The sequence below is a fragment of the Myodes glareolus genome, chromosome 9 (genome assembly GCF_982192425.1).
Source record: "Myodes glareolus chromosome 9, mMyoGla1.1, whole genome shotgun sequence".
Lineage (NCBI taxonomy): Eukaryota > Metazoa > Chordata > Mammalia > Rodentia > Cricetidae > Myodes > Myodes glareolus.
In genome coordinates, this window is record NC_142034.1 from 50,925,608 (window position 1) to 50,949,352 (window position 23,745).

The 23,745-nt window shown below is 41.9% G+C and overlaps 1 protein-coding gene across 4 annotated transcripts in view; it reads right to left on the reverse strand.

Annotated features, from left to right (window-relative positions):
- Positions 1-23,745, reverse strand: part of Zzef1 (zinc finger ZZ-type and EF-hand domain containing 1) — a 130,451-nt gene that overhangs the window by 18,074 nt on the left and 88,632 nt on the right. For 2 of the 4 annotated variants that reach the window (XM_048448684.3, XM_048448683.3), the window contains exons 34-44: positions 22,911-23,049; positions 21,333-21,498; positions 19,962-20,224; positions 18,697-18,866; positions 16,872-17,022; positions 15,194-15,330; positions 12,323-12,600; positions 11,071-11,245; positions 10,440-10,572; positions 4,095-4,294; positions 1,165-1,284 (exon numbers count right to left, since the gene is read on the reverse strand). In XM_048448684.3, the coding sequence (XP_048304641.3) occupies positions 1,165-1,284; positions 4,095-4,294; positions 10,440-10,572; positions 11,071-11,245; positions 12,323-12,600; positions 15,194-15,330; positions 16,872-17,022; positions 18,697-18,866; positions 19,962-20,224; positions 21,333-21,498; positions 22,911-23,049 (1,932 nt within the window). Of the gene's footprint in view, positions 1-1,164; positions 1,285-4,094; positions 4,295-10,439; positions 10,573-11,070; positions 11,246-12,322; positions 12,601-15,193; positions 15,331-16,829; positions 17,023-18,696; positions 18,867-19,961; positions 20,225-21,332; positions 21,499-22,910; positions 23,050-23,745 lie in introns of all 4 variants that reach the window. The other 2 variants (XM_048448682.3, XM_048448681.3) reach the window with 1 other exon arrangement.

Consider the following 23,745-nt stretch of genomic DNA (forward strand, 5'->3'; position numbering starts at 1 on the left):
TGAGCGTTCATCAGTGAGGGAGAAGATGACATAGTCTTTAATTATGTAAGGGTCTTTGAGATTTACCCGAACTTTAAGATACCATAGTTCACATAGAGAGTATGTGATTAGTAAAGGAACACGAAAGCATGTTCAACTGTACTTATAATAGAAGAAATGCTAACTAAAACTATGGTGGCCCTTGTGTTTATTAACTTTCTTGACAGCACAAATAGATATTATCCTTTTTCACTTGTTTTGGAGAAATGTAACTACTAAACTATTAAAATATAACCTTTTGACCTACAACTTATCTTTTAGAAATGACAAGATGGATTAAAAATGCTGTTCAAAATCTGGCCAATGAAGAACTAATAATGGTAAAAAATGCAAAGTATTTTCCAGTCTTATACACAGCCATTAAGAAGGATGGTTATGGAAGCTGGAGAGATGGCTCAGCAGCTAAGAGAACTGGCTAAGCTTCCAGAGGACTTGAGTTCAATTCATAGAATCCATATGGCAGCTCACAACCATCTGCAACTGAAGTCCAGGAGAGCTGATGCCCTCTTTTGGCCTCTATGGGCACCAGGCATTCAAGTAGTACAGACATAGTTACAGGCAAAACACCCATACATATAATTTTCCTTAGACCTTAGCAAACCCTGTAGTATTCAGCCGATTCTTCATATGCAGGCATCTGTGAAGTGAGGGTAAGGGCACAGCACATCCCTGTCGTACTGCCCCTTATACTAGGAGCTAGCACTTGACCTTGAAAGACTCTGGGAACCACAAGAACTTCACTAAGAAACATCTACGGGCTCAGAGGAGTAACAATAAAATGGAATTATCGACTGAAATCTTACATAAGATAAACATGTATGCTCATATTTAGAAACTGATTTTAGCTCAACTTTAGAGGGAAATAATAATTCAAAAACACATTTTATTACCATGATTTAACGGTCAATTATGTGTTTCCACAAAGTACTTCTCCAAGGTTTCTTAAACAAACACCCAATTCATTTTCCTGACAGAGAGGACAGGTGTCAGGATCCCTAATTCAGGAAGACGGGATCAAGGCTGGGTTTAAAAGCTGCACAGAATGAGAGTGCACAAGGAGGAACTGGTTGGAACAAGCTAGCTCTGCACCAGGGTGTAGATCTTCAGGGCAGCCCTCCTCTTTACCTCCAGGTCACGGAGGAGCCAGGTCTTACTGAAGCCGGTTCCTTTGCTGCATTTCTTCACCAGCAGCTTCAGCAGGTCAGTCTGGAGGAAGGTGGCATGGGTCTCCTCAAAACCGTGAGCCTGCCAAGACAGGAGAGTGAAGGTCAAGGTCAGCAGAGTACCAGTCTTTTCCCAGAGCTGAAGGTCCAATTGACCTTCCAGGGAAATTTCCAGTAAGTAAAAAAAGCACTCTGAAGCTGCCAGTGGTGGCACCTGCCGTTCGAGGACAGCCTGGTCTACAGAGCAAGTTCCAGGACAGGCTCCAAAGCTACACAGAGAAACCCTGTCTCGAAAAACCAAAAGAAAAAAAAAAAAAAGCAAGCAAGCAAGTACCCTAAATCTTAACCAAAAATGCTTGACAATGGGAGGGCTTGGATTTTAGCCTCAAGCATTTTTGGAAAGTAAAGAGGGGAAGTGACATAAAATAGGCTTCAGAAGTGTTTGTTCGGTGAAAGAACACAGAGCGAATGATGCAGTGGCTCATGGCTAAGATTCTCAGGAATCCACAGGATGACCCCAGCTAAGACTCCTAGCAATAGTGGAGATAGTGCCTGAACTGTAACCAGATTGGTGAATACATCAACTGTCATCATAGAGCCTCCATCCAGGAATTGATGGAACCAGATACAGAGATCCATAACCAAGTACCTGGACGAGTTCTAGGAATCCAGTCGAAGAGAGGGAGGAGGGAATAGATGAGCAAGGGAGGTCAAGATCATGAATGGGAAATCTACAGAGACAGTTGCAGGAACTCATGAACTCTAAAGCAACAGCTGTAGTGCCTCCAAGGGAACAAAGTAGGCCCGCTGCATGTGGAAGACAGTTGTGTAGCTTGGCCTATCTGATGGGCTCCTGGAAGTAGGACCAGGATCAATCCCTGGTGCATGAGCTACTTTTCTGAGCTCATTTCCCTATAGTGGAATGCCATGCTCAGGCTTAATGCAGGGAAGAGGGGCTTGATCTCCCTCAACTTAATGGGCCAGGCTTTGTTGACTCCCCATGGCAGCCCTTACCCTTTGGGAGGAATGGATGAAGGGGTGGGTTGGGGGATGTGCACGAGACCTGTGGTTGGAAGGTAAAATAAAATTTAAAAAAATAAAAAAAAATCATTAATAAAATAAAATTCAAACCCTAACCATGGCTGACCAGGTCCTACAAAGCTCCCTGTCTGCTTCTTTGGCCTCAACACCTCAGCTGCACTATCTTAAAGACCTGGAGGTCCTTCTGCTCCCGTGACAATCATGCCTGGTCCACTATAAGGTCTGAAACTTACTATTTTTTTTGTCCATGTTATCCAAGGCTAGCTCCATATCTGCTGCCTCAAATTTCCCTTTTTTAAAAGGCTTTCCAATGCAGAGCTGTCTTCCTTGTAGGCAGGTGCCTTCTCTGGTATGGGAGACTATAAGCCTCATGAGAGCATGGCCCTTCTTTCTAGCTCACACTGCACACACAGTTCCATTTGGCTCTTGATAGTCAACAAATATCAATGGACTGAGGACTCGTGGTGGTGCACACCTTAATTCTAGCATTTGGGAAGTAGAGGCAGGCAGATCTCTGAGTCTGAGGCCAGCCTAGTCCATATAGTAAGTTCCATTCTAGACAGGGCTACATAAAGAATACCTGTCTCAAAAAAAACAAATAAATAAAACTGGATAAGAATTTAAGAGCTCTGCCATCAGGGAGTTAATTTCCCTATTATAATGGAAACAGTGAAACACACCATGTCATGAAACACATCAGAAAATGAACAACTAGAAGATGAATGGTCTCAGCTGCCCAGAGCTGAAGAGCCCAGCAGTCAAGTCTCTGGTGGTGCCTGAGACCTTCCCATCCCCCCACGACTACCACTCAATGACCTCCCTACCAGAATTACCACTGAACACTTAAATATCAAGGGGCAACAAACTTCAGCAGAAATCCTTTCCAGGACAGCTCTGTAAGCAAGATCACCCGCAGATAACCTCAAATGTATTTCCCTGAAAGGTCCTCCCCAGCCTTCCAGCCCATTAAGGCCCACAAAGTCACCATGGGTCAGGGCTTCTCTCCACCCCAAACACTGTCCAATGCTCACCTAGCTGTTTCCTTCCAGCCTAATGGTCACACTCATCCCTTGAAGCTCCATGGAGCTGGCTCCCTTTATTCCTATGATAACCTAGAGGAGCTCCTGTCGGAAATGAACTGAAAAACCTTTCAGCTCAGTTTTCTTCCCCCAAGACAGGATTATGTTTCCATGAAGTCACAGTACCTGAGTCCATGAAACAATATTAAAAAAACTGAAACTTGCCAGGTGGTACTGGCACATAACTTTACTCCCAGCACTCAGGAGGCAGAGGCAGGCGGACTTCTGTGAGTTCGAGGCCAGCCTGATCTCTAAGAGCTAGTTCCAGGATAGGCTCCAAAGCTACAGAGAAACCCTGTCTTGAAAAACCAAAAAACAAACGAACAAAAAACCAAAACCAAAAACCTGAGAGTTGCCAGGATGGCACACGCCTTTAATTCCAGCACTCTGGAAGCAGAGGCAGGCAGATGTCTATGAGTGTGAGGCCAGTCTGGTTTACAAAGTAAGTTCCAGGACAGCCAATGACACACAGGAGAAACCCTGTCTCAAAAAACAAAACAAAACAACACAACAACAAAAAAACCAAAAACTTGTCTCAAAAAAAAAACCCCAAAAATAAAAACAACACGCAAAACAAAATAAAAACTGCGACTTAAAACACTTGGAAAATTCTTTCTTCCTTAAGGTTATCCTTAAATAAGGTCTCAAGCATTTTTAAAAACAACCCATTGTTAAGCATTCATTCAAATCAGATGGCATTTCCTCCTTGTTAATCCTCTGCAGATGTCAAATCACAGGTAGGTTTGTGCACATGGAAGAGGCTCACCATTACCTTTAGTGTTTTATATAAACCTTTGAGGGCCAAGGATAGGACCCAAGTAGCTTCCACTGCCTCAGGACAATGACTGTCCATGCTGGTTTGCAGAAGGTGACTGGCAATAAAGGCAAAGTGTTGGGAGTACTGACTCAGCTGGGCCTGAGAGGTGCCACACTCTTGTCCTCCTCCTTTCTGGACCAGTTGGTAGTCCTTCACTGATGCATCATGCCAAAAAGGAAAAAAGAAAAGTACAAAGATTACAGTTAGTGTTGTCTACAGCCAGGTTTCTCCATAGGCCTCACTAAAGTAAGGACTGAAGAAACAAGCCTCCCAGGCTCAGGTGTGGTTGCTATATTTAAGCCCAGTTTGCAGGTGAGCACAAAAGTAGTACAGGGCCACTTATTCACTTATTCATGGGGAAACTAAGAGTCACAATGCAAAATTCTTATTACTATGCATAAGCAGGTCATCACCAAAGTTGTCGTGATGATTGTTCTTGGTTGTCAACTTGATTACATGTGAGATTAACTAAAACCCAAGTGGCTGGGCACACCTGTGGGAAGAACCACTTCTAATTTATATCTTTTGGGGTAGGAAGATATACCTTTAGTCTGGGCCACACCTTCTGCTGGCAGCATATATAAAGGACATGGGAAGACGCTTGCTATCTGTCTGCTTGCCCTCTGTCTCCCTGGAAGGTCTGATGTGGGATGTGTTGCTTTTATTGGTTGATGAGTAAAGCTGTTTTGGCCAATGGCTCAGCAAAGTAAAGCCAGGTGGGAAATCCGAACAGATATATATATAGAGAGAGAGTAGGCAGAGTCAAGGAGACGCCATGTAGCCGCAGAAGGAGATGCCAGAACATTACCGGTAAGTCGAAGCCTCATGACCATACATACATAGGCTAATAGAGATGGGTTAATTTAGGATGTAAGAGCTAGCTAAAAATACATCTGAGCCATTGTCTAAACAGTGTTGTAATTAATAAAGTTTCTGTGTGATTATTTGGGCCTGGGCAGGCAGGAAATGAAAGCACAGTCTCCATTTACATAATGGTACACAATGTGGGGCACGAATGCACGACCTTGAGATTGAGAGTCTCACACCAAAACATTGGCCAAACCATTGGCAAAACAGCTTTATTCATCAACCAATAAAAGCAACGCATATATAGAAGGACATACCACAGAACTGATCTATCATCCCTTTACTGGCATTGGAGTCTGCTTCTTTGGGATTCTGGTATATATTGAAGATCAGCTGAGAGATCCAGCGTCATGGACTGAACAACGACTAAATTCTTGGACCTTCTATTGATAGACAGCCATTGTTGAACTAGATGGATCACAGCCTGTAAGTCATTCTCATAAATCCCTTTTCTCTTTCCTTTCTCTCTCCTCCCTCTCAATTCACCCTATCATTTCCATTTCTCTGAAGAACCCTGATCAATGCAGATTTTGGTACCAGAAGTGGTTCTAGAGCAACAGAAGTATAGGGATGAATTTTTTAAGTATCTGGAACAGGCTTTTTAGTTTGCCAACACCTACAGTTACTGAAGCCTCTCCTAGAAGCTCAGAGTACTCCAGCAATCCATTATCAATTGATGTGGTATATACTTGATTTGGCCTGAGATGGTCTTGAAGGCACAAGCAAGTTACATGAAGAAGTTGTCTACATGTCTATGGTTTCTATTCCCATTACAATGCCGTCTGCTGACAGGCATTCACCTACAACCTAAGGGGTATGCCTTATGATCTGCTGACTGAGGAAGAGAAGACTACAGCCTGGTTTACTGATGGTTCTGCACATTTTGCAGAAGCAAACAGCCGCAGCATTATGACACCTTTCTGGGACAACCCTAAAAGACACTGATGAAGGGAAATCTCCCAGTGGGCAGAACTTCAGACAGTACAGTTTGCTTGAAAGTAGAAATAGTCAGATGTGTGATTATTTACTAGGAACTTGGAAAGAACAAGATTGAAAAATTGGTGAGAAACACACATCTGAGGATAAATCTCTCCAAGTGGGAGAAGGATGTAAAGATACTTGTGTCCCATGTAAATCACGGGATTTAAGATATCAAAGGGTGACTTCAGCAGAGGAGGAGTTCAATAATAAGTAAGTAAGATGACCTATTCTGTGGATAGTCAGCCTTTTCCCCCAGACATCTGTCATTGCTCATGGGCCCATGACCACGGTAACCATGATGGAGAGCTGCAGGTTATGATGGGCTCAGCAACATGGACTTCCTCTCACCAAGGCTGACTTGCCTATATTGTTTCTGAGTGCTAGATCTGCCAGCAACAGAGACCAACACTGAGCCCCAGTTATGGTATCATTTTCTGAAGTAGTCAGCCAGCAATCTGCGGGCATGTTTACTATGCTGGATGGCCACTTCCTCTGTGGAAGAGACAACACTTTGTCCTTATTGGTGCAGATACTTATTTTGGTTATGGATTTGCCTTTCCTGTATGTAATGCTTCTGCCAAAACTACCATCTGTGGACTTACAGAATGCCTTATCATGCATGGTATTCAAATAACCCCTAAGCAGCCAGAGAAAAGACAGATATACTACAAACAGCAACAAAGATAACAACAGCAGACCTCATGCCAATTCATAGCAGAATCAGTGCAAGTCAGAGAATAACAGAGAAACATCTTTAAATAATTCGAAGAAAAAAAAAACTATTAGGAGCTGGGGAGTAGCTGTGATGGTAGACTGTTTGCCAGCATTTGGTCTCCAGCACATTAACCTGGTGTGGTGGTAACCCCAGCACTCGAGGCAAAGGCAGAAGGATCACAAGTACCAAGTCATCCTTGGTTTATACCAAGTTCAAGGCAGCCTGTGGTATGTGACACACACACACACACACACAGAGAGAGAGAGAGAGAGAGAGAGAGAGAGAGAGAGAGAGGAAAGGAGAGAGAGAGAGAGAGAGAGAGAGAGAAGAAGGGAGGGAAGGAGGAAGGGAGGGATGGAGAGGAGGGGGGGGGAGAGAGAGAGAGAGAGAAAACAGCATAACAACAAATAACAAAATATCTCTTGGATCTTTTTTATCCAGAAAAATTATGTTTCATAAAGATTTTACTTTTAATTATGTATACACATCTGCCAGTGTGAGAGCTTGTACATGTAAGTACAGTGCTCATGGAGACAGGAGTGAGTGCTGGATTCCCTGGATCTGGAGTTACAGGTGGTTGTGAGGTACTGAATATGGGTGCTGGGAACCAAATAGGGTCCTCTGTATGAGCTCTTAACTGCTGAACCATCTCTCCAGCCCCAGAAAAATAATCTTTGAAAGATAAAGGCAAAGACAGGAGTGGTAGTGCACACCTGCAATACCAGTACTAGGGAGAGAAAGGCAGAAAGGCTCCAACTTCAAGGCCAGCCAGACAATCTCGTGAAAATCAGTCTTAAAAACAAGGATGAGGTCAGAACAAACATTTTCCAGATAGATTTTGTGATAGAACATGGACTACAAGAAATGCCAAGGGAAGTCTTTCAAATCAGAGAAAATTATACTAGATAGACTTTTGAATCTACAAAAAGCAATGAAGAACACCAGAAATAGTAAGTGTATAATTGAATATAAGATACATTGTTTTCATTTAGAAAAACCTCGGTAATAATCACTCACATTTTAAAGCCATCATTACGTACTATGAGATGTACATTATGTGCAATAAAAGTGTGACTACAATAACACAGAGTGGAGCAGATATGGGGCACAGATGCGCAGAACAAGCCTCAGGGCCATCTCCCAAGAGCTGACTAAAGCACTGACTACTCTGACACCGGAGCAACAGTTACAGTTAGCGCCAATAACAGACGTGAAGTGCACCTTTAGAAAATAATAAAAGTCAATCCAAAAGAAGACAAGAGAAGAAAAAAGAACAAGAACAGCAGCAAATGGAAAACAGGCAAGGAGATAGCAGACTTAAACTCAATCAACCATAAAATACCTGAATAAGTATTGAAACAAGGGACCATCAAACTGGATTAAAAAGAAGACTGACTATATGCTATCTATAAGAAACCAAATTTACATGTTTACTATGCTTATTAGTTACTATTACTGTTTTATCTGAGACAGGTCTCATTATGCTGCCTAGACAGGCCTCAAACGCACTATCAGCCTAGTCTTGATTGTATGATCCTCCTGCCTTGGTGCTGAGGTTACAGACATAAAAGACCTCTAAATGAGACACAGTATGTTCAAAAAAATGTACGTAGGCTTGGGAAAGAGAAGCAAAAGAGTAAAGAGACAGTAAGTGTAATATAAAAGAGTACAGACAGTCATAGGTTAAAGGAGTAAAGATAAAAAAATAAATATTAAACTTGTAGAAAAAGTAATAGAGTAAAGAAAAATAAGCCACATAAAGATGGAATATACAGAGAGTCTGGATTATGTACATTATTGTGTTTTATTTGAATTTTTTGACTGTGAAGGAGTTTAGTACAGCGAGACATTTTATTGTATGGGCTGCTAAGCTAAACCAACCTATGTATTTTAAAGATTTCTTGACTTCAAAATTTGGGTCTAAGAATTTGTTGCTTTAGAAAAGAGATTCTTCTTTTGTTTCCACAGAGGATGAGAACCTATGGATTTCTTCCGTGGTTTGATGGACCAAGACCCCCCAGAAAGGTCTTTGTGAACACCCCCAAAAACTACTTCGCCCAACAAAAAGCAGGAATAAGTTTGGAGAGAACTACACCCAAATTATCAAGTATTGTTTATAAATGTTTGTTTACATTTAAAGGGGGATATGCTACAGAGATGGATACTTTGCATTGGTATAGATCTTGGTTTATTGATACAAATTTAAGGCTAATTTTTGTCTTTTTTTGTATATTTCTGCTCTTGATTAAGGTGCTGTGTTTGTGCAGCTCATTTAAAAATATAATGTATAATTAAGAAATATAGGTTAATAGATAGTCATCTATAAAAGTCAAGTTTGTAGTCATGCTAGCTAGGTTTTCTAGATATATATATATTTCAGTTAGATAGGTACTCTTCAAATCTTTCAGAGACTTTCATAATATGGCATTTAAAATGTTTTAGGAACTTTGGACTTTTCATGACACTTAGACACATCTGCTCCTGGTAGCACCAATCTACTTCAAGAGCATGGTGGGCATCAAAGAGGCTCCTTATGAAGTTTGTTAGCCATTTGGGCAAAGAAACTGCTCTTGCCTGGACTGCTTGACGGTATGCTGTAGGAACTGGACATGCAGGACCCACAGAGAAATGACTACTGAACTTGCCTAAAGAAGGTGAGACAGTTCTTTGGGGTTCCTGCTTCATGAAAGAGTCTGCCAGACATTCTATGCAGGACACAGAAGAAAGCAACTGATGGACTTTGCCATTACAAGGCAGAACAGATCTTCAAATTTCCTGCTTCATGAAAAAGTCTGTTGAATACTATGGACCTGTGGGCTGAAGATGGGTGCCTGCAATGTTACAGAAGAACTTTGGATGACTGTCCAGGCAGCGAGATGTCTGTCAATTCTAGAGTTTTGGAAGTTGCTTACAAAGCACTTCCTCTTTACTTAGGTAATATTATATCCTTCTGGAGTCTTTGATGGAGTTGAAGAATAGATAGTTATAGTTTTCCTTAGTTATGATAAAATAGTTTTCCTTAGTTATGATAAAATATAAAGTAGATATAAATATTGTTAACTGTAATTCTTGCTTGATACCTATTTTGTTTTATGTAATCTTGCTATGTTGAGGTTGAAACCTTTATTTTTACTTACACAGAAAACGTGAGGTGATGTGGAAAGTCCTTCTGTGTATGTGCTGCTTTTATTGGTTAATAATGAAGCTGCTTTTGACCAATGGTTTAACAGAATATAGCCAGGATATAGATAGATAGATAGATAGATAGATAGATAGATAGATAGATAGACAGACAGACAGACAGACAGACAGACAGACAGACAGAGAGCGAGCGAGCGCAGAGTCAGTGAGACACCAAGTAGCCACCAGAGGAGTAAGATGTGAGCTGCTAGCTGAAACCTTGCCAGTAGGCCACAAACCTCATGGTTAAAATCTAAAATATTAGAAATGAGTTAATTTAAGATGTAAGAGTTAGCCAGAAATATGCTTAAGCTATTGGCCAAACAGTATTGCAAATAATATAATTTCTGTGTGATTATTTCAGGAGTCTGGGCGGCTGGGGAACGAAAAAGTAGCCTCTCCTCTCAACATGTGTGCACACAAATAAATAAATGTAATTTTAAAAAATTAAACTATCACATGCAGGAATAAGAACTGAGGCATCTTCATTGGTTTCATAGCATGCAAGGATTAGACCATTTTCTTCCATTCTTAGGAGACATGATTATGCTTAGGACCTGTTTTCCTTTTCCTGGTTTTCACATCGACAATCACAGCTCTATTCTTCTCAGTGAAGTGCTTCAAGATGATCACATTATGGGGTTCATTGGCGTTATCCATATAAACACAGCGGGTTCCCACACAGAGGACCTAGAGCATTGATGTGAGAAGAGACATTTAATTAGGCACAAGCTCAGTCCCTTTTGCTTGCTCACTCTTCTAAAGCACACAGGGATGGGGGTGGTCTTCTTATTCACAAGATGAAAGGACTGGGTGCAGACCTGGCACAAAATTAGTTTAGGTGTTTGCCATAGCTTTACAGATAGGTCCTCATGAGGCATACTGAGAAAGATCAACATGAGTGCCAGAGTGAAAGACAACAGTATCTGAAGATCTTCGTAACTGAATACATTATAGTTACCTACTATTATTCAAAGCTAGAAAAATTAATCAAATGTCTAACTGTTGATAATGAAAGTATAACAATTACACAATTCTGAAAATATACCAAGACTATAAATTTCCAAGACCATTACAGATGCATACATACATGCGTATGCAAGAATGTGTGTGTGTGTGTGTGTGTGTGTGCGCGCGCACATGCACATGCCCTATAGACTTCGGCAAACAGGCCTTTAGATGCTGTACCTGGGGGAAGCCGACAAGCACCAGCAGGGTAAAGATGTTGGTGTGCTTCAGCTGGAAAGGAAGCTGCTTGATGCAGTGGTCTGTGAAGGTAGCAATGACATCTCGCCACAATGGGGCATTGTTGAGTGATCGAAGGATCTCTGCCATGGAGCAGGCCCAGTCCAAACCCACTCGGCTAGAAGGCAAGAGCTCCAATGTTAGGTGGCAATGTGTGACGCTATACCCTCACAAACATCATCACTGTCCTAGATAGTCAGACTCATGCAAAGAACCATCCATTACTTAGCTTAAAAACTACCAAAATGATGCTTTTCACATAAAGACAAGTGAAAACAACAACAAAATCAAGATCTGTTACTTATATACTCAGCTTACAAACTCTACCTACAACTATGTTCTCAAATGTCTGTAAAACAGTGGTCTTCAACCTTTGGGTCATGACCCCTCGGGGGGGGGTGTCAACCAACCCTTTCACAGAAGTCATCTAAGACCATCTGAAGGGCTGGAGAGATAGGTCAGAAGTAAAGAGCACCCAGCGGTTCTTCCAGAGGACCCAGGTTCAACTCACAGCATCCACATGGCAGCTCACAACTGTCTAGAACTCCAGTTCCAGGGATCATGTACCCTCACAGAAACACACATGAAGGCAAAACACCAATACACATATCAAAAAGACCATCTGAAAACATAGATATTTACATTATGATTCATAATGTAAGAAAATTAAGTACGGGCATTGGGGTTGAAAGGTTTTCTTCATAACATCAGCAAAACTACAGTTATGAGTAACACTGAAAATGATTTTACGGTGGGGGTGACCACAACATGCGGAGTTCTAGTAGAGGACCGCAGCGTTAGGGAGGCTGGAGCCACTGCTCTAGAGTGCCCTCTCCACAAGCACACACAGACACACTCATACTCACAGTCCTACTCAGACAGGCGCTTAGAGATGCATATGGAAATCAAGGTCATTTTTCCTTCTTCATTTCACATTTGGTATTATGATTATTATTTTTGTAATAAAAACAGACTTTTTAACCCCAGTGCTTATACTTATTTTTCTCAGGAAAAATCTACCAGGATAAATCTCATCAGAGTTGACTGGCAGGTACTGCTAAGCTCTCAGCTATTTCAGTGTGGGGCTGTGAGTTGGATTCTCAGCAGAGCCTCAGCACTGCAGCACACTGAAACTCATCAACAGTGAGCACCACAAGGGTGGAGTGCAGACTAGGTATGTGAAAACCAAGGTTACCTGTCCAGGCAGACAGCGCCCAGGCTGAAGAGCAGGTGGGTGGTCTTCCAGCCATCTGGCACAACGCCATTGTCTGCTGCAGCTAACAGGTTGTGTTTGGCTGAAAGGACCTTGATGACTGCAGTGTCCACCTCTGCTGGTAAAAGACGGACAATTAACTGGCCCAGAAGACCCAGCGTGAGGTGGTAGGTTTCATTCAGGTGGCCTGCGTTGGAGATGACAACCTGAAACATGAGTGGGAGGACGTGTTCCAGGTCTATCAGGGGAACTGTGGGACCCTGTCAATAGAGAGGGGAAATCTCTTTAGTACAAAATCCAGTCAGCCACATCATCTATACATGCCACCCATTCATGTATTACAACTGGACTAATTCTAGTTTCAAAAATGACAAGTGTACAATCTACAGTAAATAAAATATGTTCAAGTATCATCTTATCTTTTAAATTTATTTTTTTTTTACTTGTGTGTGTGTGTGTTTATATATGTATGACTATTCATATGTAAGCGCAGGTCCTTTGGAGCCCAGAAGAGGGAGGGCACTGGATTCCCTGATGCTGGAGTTACAGGTGTTGAACCTCTGGACATGAGTGCTGGGAACCAAACTCCACAAGAGTAGCAAGCACTCTTAACTGCTGAGCCGTATCTCCAACCCCTTCTTATCCCACTCCTAATATTCCTTTACCCTTAAAGTACAGAAAACACTTGCTTTTTTCTTCCTTTCCTGGTGATGTGCATTATAAAGAATTCACAGAAACACATAAAATTCAGACTTTCGATCACAGCCCCCCTCTGACTCACCAATGTCATGGAAGTAACAACTACTAACAGTTGAATAACCTTTCTCCATACACATCTGTAAGCAACACCTGTAAATTATTCTCCCACCCTCCCTCCTTTCCTTCCTTCAGTATGATGTGCATGTATGCACATGTGGAGGCCAAGGAAAGACCTCCAATGTTGGTAACTTGTACCTTGTCTGAGACAGGGTCTCTTTGTTGTTTGCTTCTGTGTATGTCAGACAAGCTTGCCTATGGGTTTCAGGGGTTTTTCTGTCTCTACCTGCACCATCGTCTCCATGAGGAGACACATGTTACTCTATGCAACTTTAAGTGGGTTCTGGGTCCTCAAGCTTGCATGGTAAGTGCTTTACCTATCAAGTCATTTTCTCAGCCTTATTTTTCTTTCTTTAAATACTGTCTGCATTTTACTTGGCTTCCAATGCTATATTATTAAAAATGCCATTTAGAAAACAGCTGACTACATTTAAACCATTTATTATTTTCCATAGGAAAAAAAGAGAAAACCGGAGAACTTCTTTAATAATTGTGAGTTAGCATAGTGAGTGTGATTCAAGAGGGCACTGTATACATACTAGTAAAACAAAGCAACGGTAGCACCAAAAGCTCTTACAATAAAAAAAAATGAACCTCAGGAAGCCTTTCCCTTAATGGGATGGCTGATAAGACTGCTGGAGTCCATGAAGAACAAGGAAAGTGTGCAAAGAGGGGCTGGTGTGGTGTGTGGTGTGGGCTGCAAGTTCCCATGTAATGGGGGGTACCTAGGAATTGGCATGAAGACAGACATGGTGAAGCGCTATTAAGGTTGGGAGAGTCTCAGTATAGAGTCCAAAGAGGAAAAGGAGAACATTCTTCAAAGAATAGTGCCTGTGATGGAAGGCTGATCATATAAGTGATTATGCCAAGGGTCATGGGACGCAGGACCTCATGTTAAAGATTAGAGGTACAAACACAAAAGAAGAAAAAAGAAAAAAAAACCTGAATGAATCTTGTGCCATTGGGCATGAACTGCAGGGACTGCTGTGAACTCATAATTCATTTCTTATTCTCTGAACCCGATGCTATGCTAAGAGTGGACACAATGACTCTCCTGCTAGATACTGTGGCTGAGTCATTAACCATCTTCGAGTCCCACACACAAGGTGATTTCTCTCAGTCTAAGCATCTTTTGGCAAACTACTTTTAAAATGTCCCTGGACCCAGAGATCTGAAGACCAAACCCTGGGTCGCAGGGATATCCCCATCCTTAAAGTTTTACAAACTTGGAGAAACTTGTTTCCACATTTTGCTAGTTCTGTCTAATTCTTAGCCATGAGAAAAAACAAAACACAGTATTGTTAAAGATGTCAGTTATTCCTAAATTAATATATATCTAATGCTATTCCAAAGAAAATAACTCACCAGATCTTAAAGGGGCAGACTGACAGGGTCTTGATAAAACATAATACTAAAATTCACATAAGATATGCACATATGAAAAGTTCAGAAAATTATAAAGAATGCTAAGGATATAGCTAAGCTAGATTCTTTGAAGATATTAATATTATGAAAGTTACCACAATAGGGGTAGACAGATGGTTCAGTGGTTAAGAGCACTTGCTGCTCTTGGAAAAGACAATATGGGGTTCAATTTCCTCTAACTCCAGTCCCAGGGGATTCAATGTCCTCTGGCACATGGCATCTGAAAGCATGTGGTGTGTATAAATTCATGTAGGCATACACACACACACACACACACGATCTTCAGAGGCAGATGGATCTCTGTGAGTGTGTTCGAGGCCAGACTGACCTACAGAGCTAGTTCCAGGACAGCTAGGGCTGTTCCACAGAGAACCCTGTCTAGATAAACCAAAAAAAAGTAACTATAAGAATAAGAAAAATAATTAAAAACAGTCAATCACACTCATACAAAATGTAAGTTCAAAGGAGAAAGTAACTTTAATTCATAATCATCCCCTCCCTCAGGACACAGAGCTGTCGCTAATCGTTGGTTTTGGCTTACATCTTATCACTGTTTTTCCTGTGACTACAACCACCCACTCTTCCACAAAGAAAACATTGCTTGCCTCTTACCGACTTGATGGGAGGTAACATGGCTGCTAGCAATCCTAAAATCCTCTTCTGGGAACACTCTGCAAACACTTGCTCAGGGTTTGGAGTAACTGCCTTCTCTTCTGCTGTCTGAGATGACACTTCTGGATGTTCAGCATCTGTGTGGGAAAACACTTTCAGATTTTGCCAGGTTTCACACACAGAGAAGGCAACTAAACCACGCCACTGTCCTTGTGATCCTGTAGAAGGGAGCTGGATAGTCTATAGATGAAATAAGGCATGGTAATGCATGCTTGGAATCCTAGCACTTGACAGGGTGGCTAATCAAGAGTTTGAGGCTAGGCTGGGCTACACAGCAAGACTTTGTTTCAAAACGAACAAAGGCTGGAGAGTTTGCTCAGTGGTTAAAAGCACTGGTTGCTTTCCAGAGGACCTGGGTTTGAACCCAGCATTCACATGGTGGTTCACAACCACCTGTAACTCCAACTTGACTCTCTGCCTATACTAGGCACATACTTGGTACATAGATATACACATAGACAAAATACACATAGACATAAAATTATAATCTTTTAAAAAACAAAAACAAAACCCACAAAAATAACAAACTCTATTGTTGAACACTTTTTAGAGTCACCTTCTCAAGGAGGCCTTCCTGCTCCCTAATTGAATAGGAACCATCCTCCCTGTTCTCTGACCCTGCTCTTAAACTAGACGCTCTCTAGCATTTGATTAACCTTTAACATTCTGCATATTTGTGTTTGCTGTTCATCATTTACCCTTCTGATTTTTGCCTCTTTTGTGATATACCTCAAGCACCTAGCAATGTCCCAGAACATGGGGGTACTTGACACATACTTGTTGCCTATGGACCAGAATGCTGATCCTCAGGGGAATCTGACTCTGGTAGACTTTGAGGATCTGATATGATGCCTACTGCTTTTGAGAGTTGGCCCTGAAGATGGTGTAGAATCTACTCCCTTCCATCCTATTACAGAACAAAAAATGGGATAGAACCTGGGCTACGTGAAGCATCTCCATCAACCCAACACTATATCCCCATCCTCCAAAACCCCAGCTCCAAGCCCACCACGTCCATCTTTTCACAGCCCGAGGCCTGAACATCAGAGGCATGCAGCAGAGCACCACAGCAGCTCTTCTGTGTCACCTTCCAGCGCTCTGCTCTGGCTCTGCACACCTGCATGAGGACTTCTCATGTTAGTTCTGGAACCTACTAAGAGGCCATTTCTCACAGTGATTTCTGCCTGATGTCAGCCCCTACTGCATATCCTGGCACATGCAAAGTCCCTTACACCTCCTTCTACATGGCATTATACAGATAAAAATCTGCTCTAGATCCCAATCAGGGCTCACACTCATCACCCTTCTCCTGGGACCACTTTAAATGACAGTTATTTGGAACCTTCCTGGATTGTGAGTTCCAGGAGGGCAGAGGCCATGTGTGCCTTTGCCTGTGCTGGTAGATTTTACCCCTGGAAGCTCAACAAAGAGAAGGCTCTTGGTAAATGTATGGACTAGATAAGCTAAAGTACAGACGGCGCAGGGTTACCAGCTGCAGCTGAACACAAGGGAGAAACCTCGGTTACTGGATAATTTCCAACTGTATGTGACAGTGCAGACATGCTGACACACGTACTTGGAGAGGAGGAGGTGGGGTTAATGGCCATATGATCCTGACCTGGAGGTCCTGGAGACATGTGAGCATTTGCAGGTGCATCAGAAGTTTGGGTTTGGTACAAAGGGTCCTTCATTAAGGCGAGACCTTCACCTGCTGTTTTCCTCTGTTTATAATCCAAAGGTCTGACTTCTTTATCTGCAGCTCTCTTTCCCTAAAAATAGGAGGTAAATGTAAAAAAAATAACAAAAATGTACTCCATATATGCTGTATACAGTTGTTAGTCTTTCACAAACTAAAAATCTTTGGAATTTCCTTAGAAAAATGTCACTAATTTCTTAGAATAAACCACTACTCTACAATAATGATTCTCCCCTCACATCCCCTGATCATCTTGGAAGTGCCATCAGAGCTTCCAGGTCACATAAGCAATGGCTGATAACAAACCTTCACTATATTCTGTTAGGCTTCAAGAAGCCAAGAATGGAAAGTCCTTTTGGGAAAAAAATGAAGTTGTTGATTTTTTCTGCTAGTACAATACAGTGGTCATCTTTATATATTTTACTTTTTTTGTAGAAAAAACAAACACAGGCTGGGAGATGCCTCAATCAACAAAATGCTTGCCGTGTAAGAATGAGGACCGAAGTTTGGATCTCTAGCAACTATGTAAAAATCAAGTGTGGTAGAGAGTGCCTGTAATCCCAGCACGGGAGGATGCAGAGACAGGGATCCCTGGTGCTTACTGACCAGTTAGTATTACTGAATTGGTGTTTCGGTTCAGTGAGAGACCTGCCTCAAAAAGAATAAGGTGAAGAGTGATAGAGGAAGGCTCTTGATGTTGATATGCATGTACACATGAAAATGTACACATGCATACAGCATACACATACCATAGAAAAACGAAACCCATCTTTATTTACAATCAGAAAAGTATTATATCTACTATTCTCTTTAATGCTATTATAAAGATAAGGTCACATCAAATCTACACATAATAGTGTTTCTCCTGCCACAGATGCAGTTATTTTATTGATATAGAAATGAATATTCTCAGGGTATAGGACAGAGATATGAGCTCAGTGCATAAGAGGCCTTAATGTACAAGCATGAGGATGAGTCAGATCCCAGCACTCACATACATGATTTGTTGCCACCTACGGGAGGCCTGCCCCTTTCTGAACAGAAACAGAGGAGGAGTGAATGTGGGGGGTGGGAGGAAGATGGGGAAAACGAATGAGAGGAGAGGAGAGAGGAAAGATTGTGGTTGGGATGTAAGGTAAATGAATAAATGTAATTAATTTTTACAAAAGGCTGGATGTGGCCATGAATGTGTTAAACCTTTAACTGCTGCCAAGGGAAGAGGAAGGAGGATTGCTGGAGCTTGTTAATCACATTAATTTCAGGTTCTGCGAGAAATCCTGTCTCAAGGACTATGGCAGAGTAATGCAGCAGGACACGCAAGTCCTTTTCTAAGATTGAGCTTACTGTGTGCATGGTCCAAATACTTTACATGGTTCTTTCAAGTGTGGACAGCGCATAACTCCTGCAATAGCCCTGTGTTACAATCACTATTATTATCACCCCCTTTTACAGCCTGCACCTATACACACACACACACACACACACACACACACACACAGAAAGAGAGAGAGAGAGAGAGAGAGAATGAGAATACAAAAGCCAAGCAGGAATAGCCACTGGGCCACAAACATGGGGTCAGTCTGAGCATCAAAATAAATAAAAAATAAAAAATAAAGTCCATTTTGGTGTAAATGAATGAACACATCGATAGATGGTGACCACAATGTTAACTTCCCTGTTGTGCCTCTTTGTGTAACTGGCTCCCTGAATGCAAGCTGTGACCACATGGCAAAGACACACTACTCACACTGCAGGGCACAAACAGGCTCGCATCTGCTGGCTCCTCAGCAAGCTGAACTTTTTTCTTCTCTAGTTGGTCCTCTGAGGTTTGGATGGACATTGTTCCTGGCAGGGCTTGATTTTTTGAGGTAGAGTCACCATCTGGCAATACACCAAGAAGAGCTAGAGCTTTAAGACCTGGAATGGGAAAAAGCAAGAACATGGTTAAACATTCACAACAGGGGTATTACTGGCGAGTGCCACAAAGTTTAACCACTGCATACAAACAGATGGCTTGGTGGGGGTGGGAGGTGTCACACATATCATACAGCAACATCTCTGGCAGCCTGCCATGCCCCTCCTGATCTCAGATGGGAAAGACAACAGCAAAGGGCACCTGCACTTTAAGCACAATGAAACACTGAAGATACAAAGGCGACAGGATTGTTTTGAAAATTAGAAACATTTTTTTTCTGGTAGTGTCAAGTAATTATTATTATTATCTTCTGAGACAGGGTCTCACTATGTATCTCTGGCTTGCCTGGAACTTGCTAAGGAGACCAGGGTGGCCTTGAACTCGCAGAGCTGTCAGAGCACTAGAATTAAAGGCATGTACTGCATTATGCCTGGCTAACGACTAGATTTTTAAATACCCCCTGACAGAGGTATCACCCTCCTTCTCCGTAAGATAAGTATGATTTCCTGATATCAATTAGGATGGGGAGTCTACCACCTGAGAGAAACTAAAATGTCTCAGAAGTTTAACATTTGCACTATTTTCTTTCTAAAAAAAAAAAAGTAGTCAGAATTACTTCAGTGAAGTCAGAATTAACTCATTATTTTGTTATTTTGAGAAAGGGCATCCATGTAGCCCCACCTAACCTCCACAGAACTGGATCTGAATGTGCATGGTCACACCCAAAACACACCATTATTTGTAAGCAGCTTTCATCTCAGATACAAGTACATGTGGATTTGCACTTCAGGTACTGGAAAAAAAAAAAGGATGGATTCCTGAGTAAAGTGAGAGATTCAAATATTATAGATCCACGGACTTCCAGAGTTTTATTATTAATACTGCATTGTGCTGTCAGGAAAACACTTTGACTAACTAGATGCTACTTTATGACAACAGTCCTCTCAAGAGAAACTGGGACTTAAGTTCCAGGCTATGCTAAATCCCTCTTGTTTACTACCTCTGAGCCAAGCAGAGTCTTTTATGGCTACCTGGGCTTTTTGTCCAACAGCAAGCAGAGGCAGGGCGGGTGTTCTACATAAGAAATAGTTAGTTACCTTTGCCCTGGTGGGCCTTCATCAGACAGTCTCCAACTAGCTGCATGCACTGGCTCCGCAGGGTGGCAGCGTTACTGCGGGCCCGGGGGTCCAGCTGCTCCCCATCCACGTGCTCTGTGCTGGTCAGGTGGGCACTATAGAGAGCCAGGGCAGCAAAAAGCAACCAGGAGTAGTTGTGAATATAGGGCTGGATAAGCCTCTGCCGGTCACTGATCCGGATGGTCACCATTGGGTGGGCTGTGATGCTGTGGGTTGGCAAATGGCTGCAAAGACATGAGAGTTTTAAGGCCTACAGCATTTGTGAGACTATGGAAAAGACACCTAGGACCTCAGGGGAGTATGTGCCTTAGTCACCAATAGGCTGTGGTTATTGAAGCTTTAAAGAATAGTATCAACTCTTTCCCCAGAGAAATGAACAAACACAAACACTGGGCATCTCACACTAGCACTTCACAACCTAAAGCCTGCACATGGGAACCACGCTAAGGAAGACAGATTTCAGAGATTTCTGAGGGTGTGATACTGAAGTTTGGTAATGCAATGTAATGCCCGTAATTTAAAAAAATAAATTACAAGGTATAGGAAAGAAATGACTTAAGGTTTGAAATGTGTTTTAAGTACTTGAAGGTGAGCCACCATGTGGTTCCTGGGAATTGAATTCAGGACCTCTGGAAGAGCAGTCAGTACTTTTAACCTCTGATCCATCAAAGGAAAATATATTTTGAAGCCATGAACAGATATAACATATCTTTTTACTATATGCTGTTTGTTTTTAGGTTAAGCTCCCTAATGCATAATAAAATTTCAATGGATAAAAAAAAACAAATAAATACTTTAAGGTATTAAGAAAGGGATGAAGTAGGCACTCTTGATGCCATCTCCCTAACCACTGAATCCAAGGACATAGAGTGCACTGTACTAATCTCTCTTCTAAATATGTTAAAAATTGTATTAAACAAAACAAAACCTTTCTTTTAAAAAAGTAAGAAAGGGGCCACAAGACAGCTTAGTAAGAAAGGCATTTAGCAAACCTGGTGACCTGAGTTTAATCTCTAGAACCCACAAAGAGGAGAAAAGAGAGAAGTGATACCACAAAACTGTCTTCTCATCTCCACACGTGTATGCATGTGCACGCGCGTGTACACACACACACACACACACACACACACACACACACACACACCCCTAATAACAATACAAATTTTTTAACGTAAGGAAGGCTAGCAGTATAGCCCAGGTATAGAGTGCTTGCCCAGCATCTGTGAAGTCTTGGGTTTAGTCCCTAGTACCACAGAAAAAGCAAAATACCTCCTTTAAGTAAAGACATAGTTAGTTCAAAAGGTCATGGTGGCAGCAAGACAACTGACATACCCATAGGAGTATTTTTTTGCTGCATAGCATCCATAGCAAAGATCAAAGTCATCACACACATTGCAATTCATTCTCCGGCCTATGATCAAACCCTGGCAGTGGTCACAGGTGAACTCCATGTTGACCATTTCATGATCATCTCCATGGCCCTCAGGCTTCACTCCACCTGAAGAAAAACCAGCAGTGTGTGAGGTGGATGGGGTAGAGGGTCCCCCAGAGTGCTAGCAAACTGATCCCAACACCAGAGCAATTTCTCATTTACTACTCCAGAAGGCAGGAGTTCCATTGAAGACTAGAATGCCCTGGTGGCAATGATATATGAATATCAATGATATTCTCAGCATAGAACTCTGGCAATGGTCCAGCTGACTGATCCCCATTCTACAGTGTCACAGTCAGATCAAATACATGCCAAATTACTACCATGACTACTATTTGGGAGAAAAAGTCCCATGCACTTTGTGAGTTATCTCTTATACCCCATCTCTGATAGAAGTTACACAACCACTGGTATGCTCCAGTGATCAAGTTTCTGTTCTTTTTTGTCACTGCAGAATTATAGGTGAAAATAGACTTCAGAACCCCAGACCCGATGAGTTAGAGAAGAACAGACATGAACAAGACAGGGTACTCTGATCTCAGTCTAAGTCCCTGCTCAATCTCCTCACAGCTGGTCACTTCTGTTTCCAGTGTGACTAGAGTCTCCTAAAGGAGAAAAACACGGACAGTCTCCCCTGACCATAGCTTTGGCCATGGTAACATCCTAGTTGTAAACTGTCCCTCCTGTCTTCAGACTATTCAATTTCTTAGCCTAGCATCTCAGGATCCTACAACCTGAACCCTGTCTGTCTTATTCTATCACTTAACTAAACAGACACTCAAGGGTATCTATCTAAACTCACTGAAAGCACTCATTCCTGTCCCTGAGCTTGCTCTGCTCTTGATGGTAATGCTATCTTCAGAGTTTTGCAATGCCATCTAGTGTGAACTTCCTTCAAAAATCAATTCTTACCCTATCTCCTCCACAAGGCTTCTCTGTAGAAAGCTTCTATATTTCCAAAATTTTCCAGAAATACTTTGCTTTGCTCAGTTATAATAGCATTTGCATTTATTATGTGGATATGTTTGGTCTCTCTGGTAGATTGTATTTCCAGGACAGGAACTGTGTCTTTTACTGCTGGACTTCAAATACACAGAGCCCTCCAGGACTCACTACTGCAGAAAGGCTCTGCCCTAGCACCTATGAGACAAGTATATTAAAGAATATTTCAAGTTTATTTTGCTTGTTCACATATGTTGCTATTTGGAACTACTGTGTGATTCAGAAGCAAAATTTCTTAGAAACTTATCTGAGCCTGCATTAATTAGTCCTGAGAGTTTATCAAGGGCCTCCCCAGCAGGATGGGAGATGGAAGGATGCCAGACAGTAGCAGCAAAGCTCATCATTGAGTTGAGGGTAAACGAACCAGAGACACTGGACAACATCTCTATTCAGCGCAATGAATTTTTAAAATGGCAAAATCATATTAAGCAGAAATGAATGTTGCTTGTGGACATGGGATTCCCCCTGAATTTTACCAAGGAAACAAGTCTTGCAAAGGTCCATGTCACTGCATTGCAGACATCGGTAGCGATGCCAGGGGGCAATCTCATCACACCCATCACAAGAGATGTCCACATTTAACAGGTCACAGTAGCGAGCAATAAACATGTGCATCTGTAAGGTGAAATGAACACAATTAGCCAACAGCCTTTCTTTTGTGGCCACTGTTCATTAATCAATTCATTCACTCAGTAGAAACCTAGGAGCCCAAGCTTTGTACCAGGTGCTAGAATTTGAAGTTGGATAAGCAAGTACCCACTTAGGAATTCCCTCAAGCAAACAGATGATGGTCATGGTATGTGGGGAATGCTTTGAGAGGCAAATTCAGGAAGCTCAGAGAACACAAAGGACACTATCAAAGGAATCTGGAGGGTCAAGGAAGGCTTTTCAAGGAAGACAATTCCTCAGGTAAAACCAAGAACAAACAGATGGTAGTTGGGTGGAGATAAAAGAGACAGGCATAAGGAACAGCAACAGTCCACAGAAGCTTTGCTCCTGTAAAAAGGGAGCATAACACAGGCTGGGGATGTAGCTGAATGTGTGAGCATTTGCCTAGCAGGCATAAGGCACAGAAAAACAAAAAGAAAAAAAAAAGACACAGTTTTTTTTGGTTTGCTTTTTAAAAAGATGTTATTTTATTTATGCACATGTGTGTGCCTATGTATGTGTATGCCAGCAATGTATGTGTACCTGCAGAAGCAAGCATTGAATTCCCTAGAGATAGAGTTGTGAGCCACCCAGCATCAGTGGCTAGAAACAAAACTTGGATCTTTTGGAAGAGCAGCAAGTGCTCTTAGCCACTAACCATAT